Source organism: Moschus berezovskii, chromosome 5, assembly GCF_049115385.1.
Source record: "Moschus berezovskii isolate FMDL1 chromosome 5, NW_MosBer_1.0, whole genome shotgun sequence".
In the NCBI taxonomy this organism is placed as follows: Eukaryota; Metazoa; Chordata; class Mammalia; order Artiodactyla; family Moschidae; genus Moschus; species Moschus berezovskii.
Window position 1 is genome coordinate 25785319 of NC_142464.1, and position 15566 is coordinate 25800884.

The 15566-nt window shown below is 37.1% G+C and overlaps 1 protein-coding gene across 1 annotated transcript; it reads left to right on the forward strand.

Moving 5' to 3' along the window:
* Positions 1-250: 250 nt before the first annotated feature.
* GIMD1 (GIMAP family P-loop NTPase domain containing 1) lies at positions 251-9815 on the forward strand. Its single transcript, XM_055434943.2, has 2 exons — positions 251-645; positions 9555-9815. Exons 1-2 carry the CDS (start codon positions 253-255, stop codon positions 9813-9815), a joined length of 654 nt encoding a protein of 217 aa, XP_055290918.2. The 5' UTR covers positions 251-252.
* The last annotated feature ends 5751 nt before the right edge of the window (positions 9816-15566 follow it).

Consider the following 15566-nt stretch of genomic DNA (forward strand, 5'->3'; position numbering starts at 1 on the left):
CCCCCTTTCCGTATCTATAATTGATTTCTCTCTCCTCTCCGAGTGTAAACTACTAATATTATTTCCACTTTCCCTCTGTCACTCAGGGGGTCTCTGCTTCAGTGGTGTGCTCCTCCATGCTTTAGACACAAAGGAGGAGGAGAGAGCAAATCAGAGGCAATACTTGGGGTGCTCTAGGCAGGTTAAGAAGCCTTACATTGGCTGAGGGGAGATACCTGACTGCTTACACTGAGCTTTTGTTTACCCAGAGCCATGATGAACTCCAACAAGATGACCATCAACTTGGCCCTCTTTGGAATGACTCAAAGTGGAAAAAGTTCTGCTGGGAACATTATTCTGGGAAGCACTGACTTCCACAGCAGCTTTGCACCATGCTCTGTGACCAAAGATTGTAGTCTGGGCCGCAGCTGTCACTTCCGCAGGTTCATGCGTCGAGGAGGGAAAGAGGTGACTCTGCAGGTCCAGGTGTTGGACACGCCAGGTTACCCGCACAGCAGGCTGAGCAAGCAGCACGTGAGACAGGTGGTCAGGGAGGCCCTGGCACATCACTTTGGGCAGGAGGGTCTGCACCTTGCATTGCTGGTCCAGAGAGCAGACATGCCTCTCTGTGGACAGGAAGAATCTTCCCCAGTCCAAATGATCCAGGTAACGCAAAGAGCAGTCACACCAGTGACATTATTCCCATTTTGAATGGCATCACCTTCATAGGAACGAACTATGAAAAACTGATTAAGAGATATTTTAAACAAGTAGTTTAAAACAGGTGCTGGTCACATAGAAAAAACTGGTAAAAGTTACTTGATTCTCCCACCAAGTCATTTTTACAAATTCCTTTCGAGGAATTCAGTCAGTCATTTTATAACTGGGAAATTACTTAGTTTATAAAAGAAAACAAAACAAAAATGAGATACTGAACTTAGGTTAACTAAATCTCAAACTCCTAAGAACTGAGAATTTGTCTATGTGGTCTCAGACTATCTGCCTCAGAATCAGCTGAGGTGTTTGTTAAAAACGCAGATTCACCCAAGCCTTACTGAAACAGAATCTCAAGAGTAGATCTTGCCTATCTATATTTGCATAAACTTTCCATATATTTCTCTAAAATAGTCAAGTTTAGAACCACTGAACTAAAATACCAACTTGCATCCTTTCAACAAGGGACAACCTCTTACAGTTCGCCATAAATGGGGGGGTGGGGGTGGTGGTCACTCTTCTTCAGTCATTAAACACTGTACTGAGTACTAGCAGAGTTTAATGATTGGTGAGTGATAATATGAGCCCTGCCCTCAAAACACTCGCAGTCTAGAAGAGACAAATAGATAAGCAAGTATATGACAATACATTAAGTACCAAAGCAGTGCAATGTATAACTCCTCAGTGAAGGAAGCATCACTGAGACCTACACCATGGCAAACATTCAGGGGAGATTTATACCTTATTTATAGGAAAGAAATCAGGAATTGTAGAAGCTTTGCTTGCCTCATCTGTAGGGTGAATAACTGCTCCACGCCAGCCATGATATCACCAGGACCTCAGGGTGAATAAAAATAACATATGCCACCTTTCCCTAATGGTTCAGTTGTTTGTTCATGTATTCACTTTCTTGATTCTCCAGTCTAGGACCACCCAAATTTAACTGCTGAACTTGACTAGTATTAGTAGCCTCATTAATTGACCTAACTCAGAGATCTCATCTCTACTAGAAGTTCCAAAGTAAACTACATGGAGAACAGACATTTTCAATCAAAATGAATTTGAATGAATGCTACTCTATTTCTGGTCCAATCTCTGATTATGTTGATGTAGAATTTGTTACACTTAGAAATATAGTATACTTTGCTTTAAAGAAAGATATTGCCCTTTAACTACTAAAGACATAAGACTGTTCTAAATGACAGACATGTTTTCTTTTTCAGTAACTATGGCTGTTTCTCGGAGAAGGCACTGGCAAGCCACTCCAGTACTCTTGCCTAGAAAATCCCATGGATGGAGCAGCCTGGTAGGCTGCAGTCCGTGGGGTCGCTAAGGGTCGGACACGACTGAGCGACTTCACTTTCCCTTTTCACTTTCACACATTGGAGAAGGAAATGGCAACCCACTCCAGTGTTCTTGCCTGGAGAATCCCAGGACGGGGGAGACTGGTGGGCTTCCGTCTAGGGGGTCACACAGAGTCGGACATGACTAAAGTGACTTAGCAGCAGCATGGCTGTTTCTAAAAAAAAAAAAAAAAAAGGCATATGTGTAATCACAAAAAAATAGTGGAAAAAATTAGGGTGACAAGAGTATAAAAAATAATCCTCATCATCCAACTCCTGAAAAAATCAAGAACATTCTGTACAAAAGCAAAGATGATTGCAATTAAGAAACAATGTGAAATCTAAAAAAGCCCATGAACCTCTTCTAACCTATTAAAGCCAGCATTTCAAACAGTATTTCTGGTAGAAATCAAAAAGGGGGCCCTGGAGCTATACTGTCAGTGTAATTTTTAAGCAGCTTAAAAAATTCATTTAAAGCTGCAATTAAATAGACATTTAACTTAAGCTATAGACAGATGTAATCCAGTAAACTCTCTAAGTGGATAAATATTTCTCAAAAACTAACCTCTCTCCGTATGTCTCCAAATTTTTCTTTCTGCTGATCCAAAAAGGACATTTTAAGAGACATACATTTTGAAAATAGATTTTTTGCAGTTTTAGGATACAGAACTATATTGTAATCCCTTTTTTATACAAGTGAGTTTGTCATACATGTCTTTGATCCTTTTAAATGGTATTTGGCATACACACAGCCTTCACTTATGGCTGCCTTCCTTAAGTCAGTGTCCAATTCAGGAGTTGAAGGCAGAGAGAAGATGCGCAAGGGAAAAACTCAGATCCAGAACAATTTTTCAAGAGTAAGTAACCTCTCTCCCAAGAGAGATTTAGTAATCCTCAGCAGGGTCATGACCTCTGGAGGCACTGCAGTCCTATTCTGGGCTTCCACCTTGATCTCTGGGTGAAGATTGCCTAAGCACAGGCTGGTTGTTTATGACCTTCTTCCTGAAGGTGCCTCAGATACTAGTGGCAGCCATCTGGATGTGCTCACAGATAGGGAGCAGCTGCAGGATGTCTGAATATTCAACAGGACCCACAGCTGTTAGCAAGGAGCAAGGAGTGGTTAAGGTCCTCTGCTTCCAGACACACCCTGGATTTCTTTTTCTTCCTGGCTCACGCAAAATGAGGAACAGAACATGTCTTCCCCTTTGCCTTTCCCCCTTTCTGGGGGCACTGATGCCCTCCATGGAAGGAGTCTTCAAGGCCAGTGCCAGAGAAGTGACCTCTTCTTTTCCTGCACCTCCCTGTCGTCTCTTTAAATATCTCTCAATTTGTGCTCTAATATTTTATAGAGGGGTTATAAGCTGCCAGTTGTGACAACTGAAATGGTTCCTCAAATGATCCTTTTCTCTTTTTGTCAGGCCTTCCTTAATCTACAGCAAAACAGTAAAGATGTTAGTGAGTTGTCTCCCCAAAATGGGGAAAAAAGGGAATGATTCATCTGAATCTATCATTTGAATTTAAAAAAAAAAATCCCTAAATTACAGATCAGAGCATATATAATAGGCTCCTCTGGTAGCTCATATGGTAAAGAATCTGCCTGCAATGAGGGAGACCTGGGTTTGATCCCTGGGTTGGGAAGATCCCCTGGACGAGGGCATGGCAACCCACTCCAGTATTCTTGCCTGGGGAATCCCCATGGACAGAGGAGCCTGGCGGTCCACAGTCCATGGGGTTGCAAAGAGTTGGACACGACTGAGTGACTAAGCACACAGCATATATAATAAAGTCTCCTTAAGGAAAGTGCTAGCATGCAGTCAAACTGCACTAGGAATTGAATCCAGGAATTGATTACATTCTTTCCACTATCATGGAATCATGTTTGTATTATTACTGTATACAATCAGGTTTCAAGCAAGTATTTTGATTATGAATGAACAACTTGACTGCTGATGTTATAGATAGGTGTACACAGATGGGGTTTAGAAAGACCAATGCAAGACCTGCACATATTGAACAGAGACCATGGGCTTAGCTGTTCCATAGAATTCAGTTGAAATATGTCTGTTACAGTTCTAGATACATGACTATATATGTTATTCAACAACTTTCTTGGCTTCAGTTCCTCATTTATAAAATGGGGATAATTTACCTAAGTTACAGAGTTCTGAAGGCTGTATTTAATAAATGTAATGTGCGTGGCATCATGCCTGAATTACAGCAGGTTCATAGTAGGTTTGCAGGAAATTGCCACTACTATTATTGCTTTGTCATCATCACTATCTAGACTGTGATGAGTAACTTATTCAAATGAACTACTAGATATAAGCAACACATTAAGGAGGTTAAGAGCCTGGGTCCTGCAGTAAGTTATCCCAGTGTTCAATTTCCTACTTAGTTACTTGCTTTCTTACCTTGGGCAAATAACTTCTCTAAACTTCAGTCTTTTCAGTGATAAACTGGAAAAAATAATCTTTTTCTGGGTTACTTTTGAAATGAATGTCATATTAACATAATCGTAAATTAATTCAAACACTCCCACATGTCAAGTGCACAATAAACGTTACCTATGAATCACTATAACATTTTTGCTATTTATTTTACCCTAAATTAGGACATATTATCTGTAGCCTTCTTTGGAATTATTTTGATAGGCTTCAGAAGAAAGAGTGAAATCAAACTTACACAGCCCTGAGGTATAAGAACTTCCTTATTAATTTAGGGAAAAAAAATTCACTGGCTTAGTCACATTAAACTGAGAAGCCTCAATGTAGTGGGAAGGACAGGGGACTGGCAGTCAGGGAACCTCTGTTATGGGCCCAAGTCTACCAATAATCAGCAATGTGGCTTTGGCTAAGCCATTTAATATCACAAGGCCTTAATATTCTCATCTGTAAAATAAGGCAATTTTGACAGATGATCTCTAAGGTTGACTATTCTCTAAATCTGATCTAACAAGGCTTATCATTCAGCTTTGGCTCTCTAAGAAGAAAATGTGGTGCTCTAAGTGGGAAGAGAATAAGGGAATAACATAAAGAATGGTCCTTATTGTCTTCCTGATCCATGATAATTTTTTTTTCTCAGTTGATGTAATAGTTGGCTTTTTTTAAAGTTTCCCCCTAAAAAGACCAGATGCTATGATTTCATCGACCACAAACAAATGGGGCAGGGCTGGTGAGGTCCTGGGAAAATGAACACAGTTCCTGGAAAACAAAGTTCATATCCTAACTAGTTGTCCCAAAAGGACTAGATGGACTAATACCCATTATAACTTTGAAATCAAACAATTCATGATTGATTATAAATTTTCCATCTAGCTTAGTATTATATTTAAATTGTTAACACCAGATAACTTAAATTAACTTATCTTTCTTTTGGATTTTTATGAGGTATCAATCAACCGTGATTATTCTCTGGGTCCGTAGAGAACATGTTTGGCCACTAACATGATGACTATACACCAAGTGACACTACTTTCAAATATTCAACTATTTTCTGGCCAAAACTCAATTTAAAGAATATAAGCTAAATCAACCATTCTCTTCTATTTTTGGCGGTAATTCAACAGTGCAATTTCTCTCACAGTTTAGGACATGAGCATCTTTTCATAAATAATTACCAACATGTAAAAACTTTCCAGTGGCTGAACACATGGACTCGTAAGTGGTGTCAAGCTTACAAATATATTATCCTGAGGTGCTTTAACTCGTTTTTCCTAAATGATATTATGGTTTAAAGTATAGCAAATGTCTGTTGGAAACAGAGAGGGGGAGGGCATGTTCATGTTACAATATAGAAAGCCAGGATCTAAAAACACACTGTGAATGTTATACCATTTAACGCAGTAAGTACTAACCAAGCAAGAGGAGAGTTCTAAGTTATAATATATAACTCAGGAGAGAACCACTCGAGCCAAACAGCTTATTTAACATTAATTTGTATTATGGTGATGTTGTATAAATATTTAATAACAAATATAGCCCAGGCATCAACCAATACCCAGAGAATAGTTCTGGCAGTAGCGCTCAAGGGAGCTTAAGGGCAGTAGCTATTTATTAACTTATATTAAACATTTCAATATGAACACATCAATAATGCACTGGGGAATATAAGATCTGGCTCTAAATTTGAGAAACTTCTAGAGACAAGAATGATGAAAGATCAATAGTTGTACTTGTTAAAAATAAAATCCCAACACTATACAATTCCCAGTAATACTCAATCACTTTCTTTACTTGGTATGTCTTTATCGCCTGAGAAATTCCTTGCTAATTTCTATGCTCAAGGCATCATCGCATGCCAGATACAGTTTCTGATCCCTCCCTTTACCCCCTCATTACCGTCCCCCATCCAAAATTAGGCTGAATGTCTGCCTCTGTAGCGCCAGTATATTTTCTATCACAACACTTGCAAGGACAACAAATTAAATGTACTTTTTCCCTGTGAGTCCCTTTTCCTTAGTCCTAAGTTAATAAACAAGAATTTCCATCATATACAAGCAGGAAATGCATCTGTTTTGTACCATTCCTTGTCCTCAGAACAAAGTAGATCCCTCAATAAGTATTTGCAGAAGGAATAAATCCCCCAAGAGCTTTTAAAAATTCACATCCCCAGGTTCCATCCCTGAAGATTTTGATGCACTTTTAGCAAGCACCCTAAGGGATTCTGGTGTAAATGGCCCAGAAATCTTATTCTCAGAACTTAAATGTTATATTTAGCAAGTCATTGATTTTTCAACTATTTGGGTTAATTTTCTTGGGTTGCAATAAAAATATCACCAACTCCACGGCTTAAGCAACAGAAATTTATTGCCTGTCAGTTCTGGAGGCTATATGTCTGAAATAGACGTCAGCAGGTGAGTTTCTTCTGAGGGCTGAGAGTGAGGGATGTGTCCAAGAATTCTCTCTTTGGCTTATGGATGGCTGACTTTATGCTTACCTGGTGTTCTCCCAGTATTCATGTTTTTGTCCAAAGTTCTGTTTTATAAAGACATATTGGATTAGAGTCCCACCCTAGTGAAGTTATTTTGCTGCTAAGTCACTTCAGTCGTGTCCGACTCTGTGTGACCCCATAGACGGAAGCCCACCAGGCTCCCCCGTCCCTGGGATTCTCCAGGCAAGAACACTGGAGTGGGTTGCCATTTCCCTCTCCAATGTGTGAAAGTGAAAAGTGAAAGTGCAGTCGCTCAGTCGTGTCCACCCCTTAGCGACCCCACGGACTGCAGCCTACCAGGCTCCTCCATCCATGGGATTTTCTAGGCAAGAGTACTGGAGTGGCTTGCCATTGCCTTCTCCGGAAGTTATTTTAATTAACTGCATTTGCAATAATCCTATTTCCAAATAAAGTCACTTCGGAGAGACTGGAGTTTAAGTCTTCAACATATCAATTTGGAGAAAGGGGTTACAATTCAATCCACAGTATGGTTTATTTTCCAATTCTCTGACTTCTCTCCCACAAGAGATGTGTTAGAGTACACTGAATATACGAAAAACTCTGAGGTCTGCTAATTTTGCTATGTCACTATTAGCTAAAATGTGATGTTGACATTGCACATATACTTTGATTTACACAAGAGCTATGTTCTTCAAAGGCTGGGGTAAAGGTTGGCAATTTGCATTTTAAAGGCACAAAAAATATGCCAATTAAAGTCTCTCTCTGCAAAACTTTTTTGTAAAGTTAGAATCTTCCTGTTAAAATAATTACTCTCTAATGTACTGATCTTGAAATGTCTGAGGAATTTCTTAAAGCAGGGCATTTCTAGGAAAACCAGAAGCATACAATTATTCTATGGTGTAGACAGACTGATATGAGGAAAATTTGGGGACCTATACCTTGAGAGTCTGCTGAATACAAAACAGAAAGTGCAGACTACAGGCGAATCTGTGATAATGAACTAGAGTAGAAAACAGAAGTTTCACAGGAAACTACAATTTTGTGTCCCAAAGATTAAACTTCAAAATTGAGGAACCAAAGTTAATAAACAAAATCCTGAATCTTCTATTTAAGATGATGGTGAGGGTCTAAATTCCAAATTAATCCAACATATTTATTGAGAGTGCACAATGTATTAGAGGCTTTGATTGATATAGGAAGACACAGACATTCCTTCTAAGAAGTCACAGTCAAGTTATAGAGATGAATGTGAAAATAAATAACTCTGATAAAAGTTAGACTGTATTAGGAGTTATAACTGGTAACTGTGGTCTTGAGATGTTTCTAGTCTTTAAATATATTGTTCCACAGTTCTTATATTTTCATATTAGATTACATATCCCAATTCTTTTTTCCTTCCTCCCTTCCTTCCTTTCTGTTTCACCCTTGTTTCCTTTCTTCCTTTTTTTCAGTTGTTCAATATTATAAATGACTCATGCTTATTTAAAAGTTTCCCAAACTATCTTTCAATTTTTCAGTATTTTTATAAACTAGTTTGTATTAATCTAATACCTCTCTATATGTTTGTACTCAACCTCTGTACATCAGTTTCTCCATACCATAATTGTATCTCCCACAAATCATCACGTTGAACTTCAAAAGAGGTAAAGCTTTAGCATAGTATCTGGCACTAAATATTAGCTGTTCTCCCTTCTTTTAATTTTAGAGGTCCTGGGTATTTGTTATTAAATTATTCTTAAGTATTTTATATTTCTCTTGCTATTAAAGTAGCAGCTTTGGAAATATTTTTGTAATGGGAGTGTTTGGAATGGAGTGAACTTTACTGTTGCACTGTCACGATTTCATATAACTTTGCAAATATTCACAAAAGTTAAATGGTTATTTCTAGGTGCCTTTCATACTGTGTTAATGATCTGCACATGCTATTACTTCTGCTTTACGTCAGCTTTTTACTAATCAAATGAGAATTTATTACATAACCAACTTCTACATATTACTAAACAAAGGAATACCAGTATTCAGTATTTTTCACCGAATAAATTGGGTTTGATTCTACATATGTGAAGAGGATGTGAATCACAGTAATATTTTGCAGTTGTTCCAAATGACCACTGTATTTTGACAGCATTTCCATTATATACCATCTGATTCAATCGATTGTAACCAGATTATGTAACTATAAATTCTCAGAAAATGCTTTTAGTGATGATAATACAATACTCCTACAGAAAAAGATATGACATTCTCCTGAGCAAGGTCCTCTGACTTAAAGGATTTCAGTGGTTCTAACAGATTCAGATTGACAGGCAAGTATGTACAACTGCTGAATGTTGTAAAGGTAATTAAATCATGTAACACAGATAATATGCAGTTTTGAAGCTGTATTTACACAAATTACAACAAAATGAAATAGAGAACTTAAGCCTTTTTTAAAAGAAAGCCCACCCATCTCTCTGCATTTGCTTACATTATTTGACTCCATCATCACTTCCCATTACATATTTCAGTTTTAAAAACATAATGAGGTACAGGTCTGTTTACTGTCTGTGTTAAACCATAACTCTTCTTTCTGCTCATCTTTGAGAAATACAGTTAAAAGCAAATAGCCACTTACCTCCTCTCTTTCAGGAACTTCTGGGCCACGCTTGGATGAATTACACGGCCATTCTTTTCACCCATGCAGAAAAAATAGAAGAGGCTGGGTTCAATGAAGACGAATACTTACGTGAGGCCTCTGATACACTGCTAACACTACTAAATTCTATTCAGCGTAGGTATATTTTCCAGTATAAAAAAGGAAACTCACTACGTGAACAAAGACTAAAAATCTTAGAAAGAATCATAGAATTTGTAAAAGAAAATTGTTACCAAGTTCTTACTTTTAAGTAAGATTTAGATGAAAGGAAAAGGGCTTTGGGTATTACAGTCAGCAACCTGGATTTCAACGTGCCTTTGTGAACATGTATGTGGACCATCAGAATTTCTGTATGCTGCCAGTGAGCATGTACACTGACATAACCACTTTGGAAAACTGTTTAGCAATTAAAAATAAGATTCCTAAGGCAAACCCTGACACAATAATTATATATGTCCAAAAGAAATGTATACATCTATGCACTAAAAGACATGTGTGTATAACATTTGTTCATAGCAGTACTACTTATAATAGCTAAAAACTGGAAATTACCCAAATGTCCACTAATGGTAGAATGGATAAACAAATTGTGGTATACTCACACTATGAAATATTATGCAGTAAGGAGAATGAGCAAACTAAACTGCATGTAACAAGATCAACGAATTAACCAAACGTAATGTTGAAAGAAAGAAGCCAGATATGAAAGAGTATATACTCTATGATTCAATCTGTATAAATTTCAGAGTCAAAACTAAAGTAAATTAAACTATTTTGATGTGAGAATCACAAGAAAGTCAAGTTACACTTGATGGGAGGAGGCAGAAGAGAGAGGGAAAACAAGCACCAGGGTAGCTTCTGAGACTCCAGTAATGTTCTATTTCTTGATCTGGAAGCTGGTTTCACAGAGTGTGTCCCCAGTGTGAAAATCCAACAACAAACATTTCTGACTTATGAACTGTATACTACATACGCTATACTTAAATAAGTTATAGATGAATAACTATACAAATTTTCAAAACTTGCTCCACTGCTTACATGATGCTAAAAACTTACACTTGTGAAGGCCTATTCCTCATGTGAGATAACTACTTCGTATTTACTATAATCATGAAACAACTTAGCACACAGTAGATGCTCAATAAATGTTAACTTCCCTTTTCCACTTTCAAATGATCCCTGGTTAATATTTAGGCTTGGAAATGTAGGTAAAAGCTCAGAGTCAAATCCTGCAGCACAAATAATGGAAATAACTGTTAACCAAATAGAGATAAACCTTTGACTAAAAAAGAGGCTTCCAGTCTGCCTTGGAAGGTTGGTCAACCTGGATAGGGAGAAAGCTCCAGGATAATCTCAAAGACAGCAGTAAAGAAAATGATAACCCTGTACACAAGACAGCAAAAGAGACACAGATGTATAGAACAGTCTTTGGGACTCTATGGGAGAGGGTGAGGGTGGGATGATTTGGGAGAATGGCACTGAAACATGTATATTATCATATGTGAAATGAATCGCCAATTCAGGGTCGATGCATGTTACAGGATGCTCGGGGCTGGTGTGCGGGGATGAACCAGAGGGAGGATAAGGGGAGGAGGGAGGTGGGAGGGGGGTTCAGCAAGGGGAACTCATGTACACCCGGGGTGGATTCATGTCAATGTATGGCAAAACCAACCAATATAATATTGTAAAATAATTAGCCTCCAATAAAAAAAAAAAAGATCAAAGGAAATTAATTAGGGTTAATCACAATAGCCAAGTCCATCAATAAGTCAAAATCAGATCAACCCCAAGTTTAACATTTGCACAAGTGTTATCATTTACAAGATTCCTAATATAGTCTCCAATTTACAGCTTGTTTGCATAAAGTTAATTTGTAACTGACTTTCTTTAGTGTGCATTATACTTTATTTTCCATTAAAAACAAGATTACAGCTGGTGGTTATTGTCTCAGACTAGTCCTCAAAAATGTACTTAATGTTTAATATTATCTGAACTTCTAACACAAATCTATAAAGTGCTTCTAGGAGAAAGAATAATATAAGTTCCAACTTGAAATAACATCTCTATTTCTCTGAATGATCCCCTTCTATCATTGTGGGTCCAGGATTGTGAAGTGGGAGCATCAACAATCAGGCTGAGTTTGGAAGTTAAGCAAAAATAGACACTTCCCCAGGGGTTGGTGGCTCACTGACAAAGAAACAGATTTGAGGTCGAGAAGTTGAAACTGCAGTGACTCGTGAAGAAAAGAGTGGAAAACTGATGTTCGAAGTCCTTTATACTCTTCATGCATGTGATGTCAGATAACTCTTCATAGAACACAAACACTTGTTAGCCTCAGGAAAGATATGTGGTGCAGAATCATGAAGGATTCAAGATCTCTGAGGCCGGGGGTAGTGCTGTGTTTCTAGTTTCAAAGAGGAAGACCTCTGTGATGTTCTTCCCTAAATCAGTTTAATTTGTATATACATATATATATACATATATATTTTACATAAATCCCTGAATGTGATATTATATATTTGACTTTTCTTTAGCAATCGTGTATTTTGCTTTTTTCAGTTAACTTTTACCTCTCCTCCTTTTCATGCAAATCAGCCATTACAGATAGGTCAACAAAAAGCATGGTATACACTATATTTTCTGCATGGCCAGATAATCACATACATAGAGTATGCACATACACAAAAACAAACATAGGTTTTTTTTATTTTTCATACTATACTATTGCTTTTTTTTTTTTAACATCACCTCATATAAATTCCTGCAACTCCAAAATGTAGCTTAAACTCACTGTTTTTAAAGGCTGCATAGCAGGATGTACATTTATGGGAGCATATGCCACAAATTTATGTAACTATTCCTCCATTTATATGCATTCCAGTTTTCTGCCATGCAAAGCCATGCTCCAACATGTTCTTGTACATATTTAATATTGATTTCTCTTCTGTAAGTTATATTCCTAAGAGTGAGATTTAGGCGTATATATACAACTTTAATATATCTTTTTAAATATATCTTATGCAGTTTCTATTCATAAATGTTGCAACAAACTTAATTTTCAACAACAGCATTTGAGAACCCTTCTCCTATTTCAGGTCATCAGTGTTATTATCTTATACATGAGCTTGGTAAACAAAATCATACCTTGCTTACCATTTACCTTAATTTGCCTATTCCAGACTACTATCTAATTAGAGCATTTTTTTGTTTGTTTGTTTTTCACACTTGAACTTTATTACTTTTTAATCTGATTACCCTGTGTATAAAAATTATTAAATGCAAATTAACATTTCAGGTATCATTATCATTTCACAATATTAAAATTTTTATGAAAATACTATTTGATTTGAAATTTCTTTTTTTTTTATTTTATTTTTTTTTCCCAAGGTTTTCCATCTATTTTATTTTTTTTTTCAAAAACAATTTTAGGAATCTTTACTTAAAAACAACCTTATCTTAAAATGGAGTAACTTTGGTTTTACAAGCAGCAAGCAAAGTACAGAAGCAAAAATGCATTACAGGAGCATTAAGTTCTACATTAGGTCACAGTGTCTAATCTGAAATCACACCCGTAATATCATTTTTCAGGATATCTGGGAAATAGTTATTTCCCAGGATGTCTGAACCATAGCTACTCTAATTAGAGCATTTTTATAAGCAGGTTTTTCATTGAGTCTTCTATGAACTGTCTCTTCACATTATTTGTCTTTTTTGTCATTTTTTATTTGATCACTTTGCACAAAGTTTCTTTGCTTGACAAAAACTTTAGTCAGGCTCCTGAACCTTCTAGGTCCATCTGTGCCTAACTTAGTTTTGGTAAGAACCTTGCCAACAAGTCAGTTACCAAAATCTATCCACAATATCTGATCAAGTTCCTTGTCTAATCACCCTGGTCTGTCTTCAGCAAAGATCCTGTTGGGTGGGTTTACCCAGACACACTCTGACTTGTGTTCAGTATTTCCCTCTTGGTAATTTCCCAGCCTGTTCCTTGGCAATAAATTCCTACCTGCCCATGTTGTATTCAGAGTTGAGCCCAATCTTTCTCCCTCCCAGTAAACTACCGTTTCAGTAGTCCCTATACCTATCTTGATGATCCTTTCTTATCATCAAGTGTCACTGAATATGTTTTAACACTTGCTGCTTGGTAAGTAGGAAGAACTCTACATATATTAGATATTGGCCGTCTTTCATGCTGTAATTTTTCTCAATTCTGTTACTTGTCCTTCAGTTCTGGTTATTAACTTAGGCCAACATGAACTGTCTTTAGTCATACATTTCTATGTACACGCTACAAAACGGTTTCAGATTCATTTCCTTGTAGATGTGTTACCAATGAGTATCAGTTCAGTTCAGTTCAGTTCAGTCGCTCAGTCGTGTCCGACTCTCCGCGACCCCATGAATCTTCTTTATTTCTAGATCTATTCTAGATTCTTCTTTTCCATTATCTATTTGATATCTATTACTATCAATACCATAATGATTTAATTCAAATGATTTTTATATCCTTCACTGATATCTGAGGGCAAGGTTCCCAACATATTTTCTGACTACTCCCAGTCATTCATTTATATATATTATTTTAGATCTCATTTTACTTAATTTCAAAAAGCTTATTTTGCAGTGTATTTATGACAAATGAAATTTTATAAGATTAAAAATGACATTTTGTAATGATTGCTCCCAAGCAAGCATACAATATGTTTCTTCACCTTATGCTTATTATTTTTTTAATATTACTGAATTTCTTACATTTTTCTTTTCCTTAGTTTTGCCAACTTGATAAAGTTGCTATTCAGTTTTTCCTCTCAATATGAAGTTCTACTCTAATTTATGCTCATTAAGAATTATTTGTCTCTGAATTCAGAATCAAGTACTTACTTCTCTACCATTGTTTGGTAACAGAGTAAGAACTGTTTCCCTAAGAACTCTATCCCCAATGCATTATTCCCTCAATTTATTTAAAGACCTTTAGAGCACTTCCCTCCAGTACTCTTGCCTGGAAAATCCCATGGACGGAGAAGCCTGATAGGCTGCAGTCCATGGGATTGCTAAGAGTCAGACACGACTGACTGACGTGACTTAGCAGCAGCAGCAGCAGAGCACTTCCATTTCCTATCCTTGTCTCTTAACCTCATTTTTCCTATGGAAGAAGTCTTAGTAATGTTTTTACTTTCCCCTTCTTGCTAGATTTTGCTAATTATTTAATTCAAGATTTCCCCTTACATATCACCCCTTATATTTCAAAAGTCCCTTCTTACCATTTACATTGAGCATTCGTTTACATTATCTCTTTTACTCACTTAATATACAAATATTAGACGGTCCATTCCTCACCACTGTTTTCTTTTCTCTCATATTCCCTCATCTGTCTAGTTAGTGCATTTTCCTAAAACACCTGCATTCTAGCACAGTATTTCAGAGGCATTAATTCCACATATGGTCTTCCATGAACCACTCTGCAACAGCAATTCTAGCTCTTCATGATAATCAACATAGTGGATGTAGGGAAATGATTGCTTAGTTGGTATTGGGTTTTTAAAACAAAAGAATGGCAAGACACTGAAGCAAACACCTGGCTGCTGTGCCACCTAAAGCTGACTGGAATTTTCTGGATCACTGAATAAACTTACCACTGTTTTTGTTGCTAAGTCTAAGTCATGTCCTACTTTTGCTACCCCATGTATTATAGCCCACCAGGCTCCTCTGTTCATGGGATTTCCAGACAAGAATACTGGAGTGAGTTGTCATTTCCTTCTCTAGGGGATCTTTCCCACCTAGGGATCAAATCCACATCTCCTGTATTGGCAGGTGGATTCTTTATTGCTGAACCACTTGGGAAGCCAATAAACTTAACATTACTGGAGATAACTGCAATAAAACAACCATGTGATCAGAATTTGTTCCAGGTAAAATAAATGATGTTTAGAAAGTTTATCTTTAGTACGTTGTCACCTTTCCTATTAAAGAGTCTGTAATTTGTAATCTTTCCTCACACCTCTCCAGGT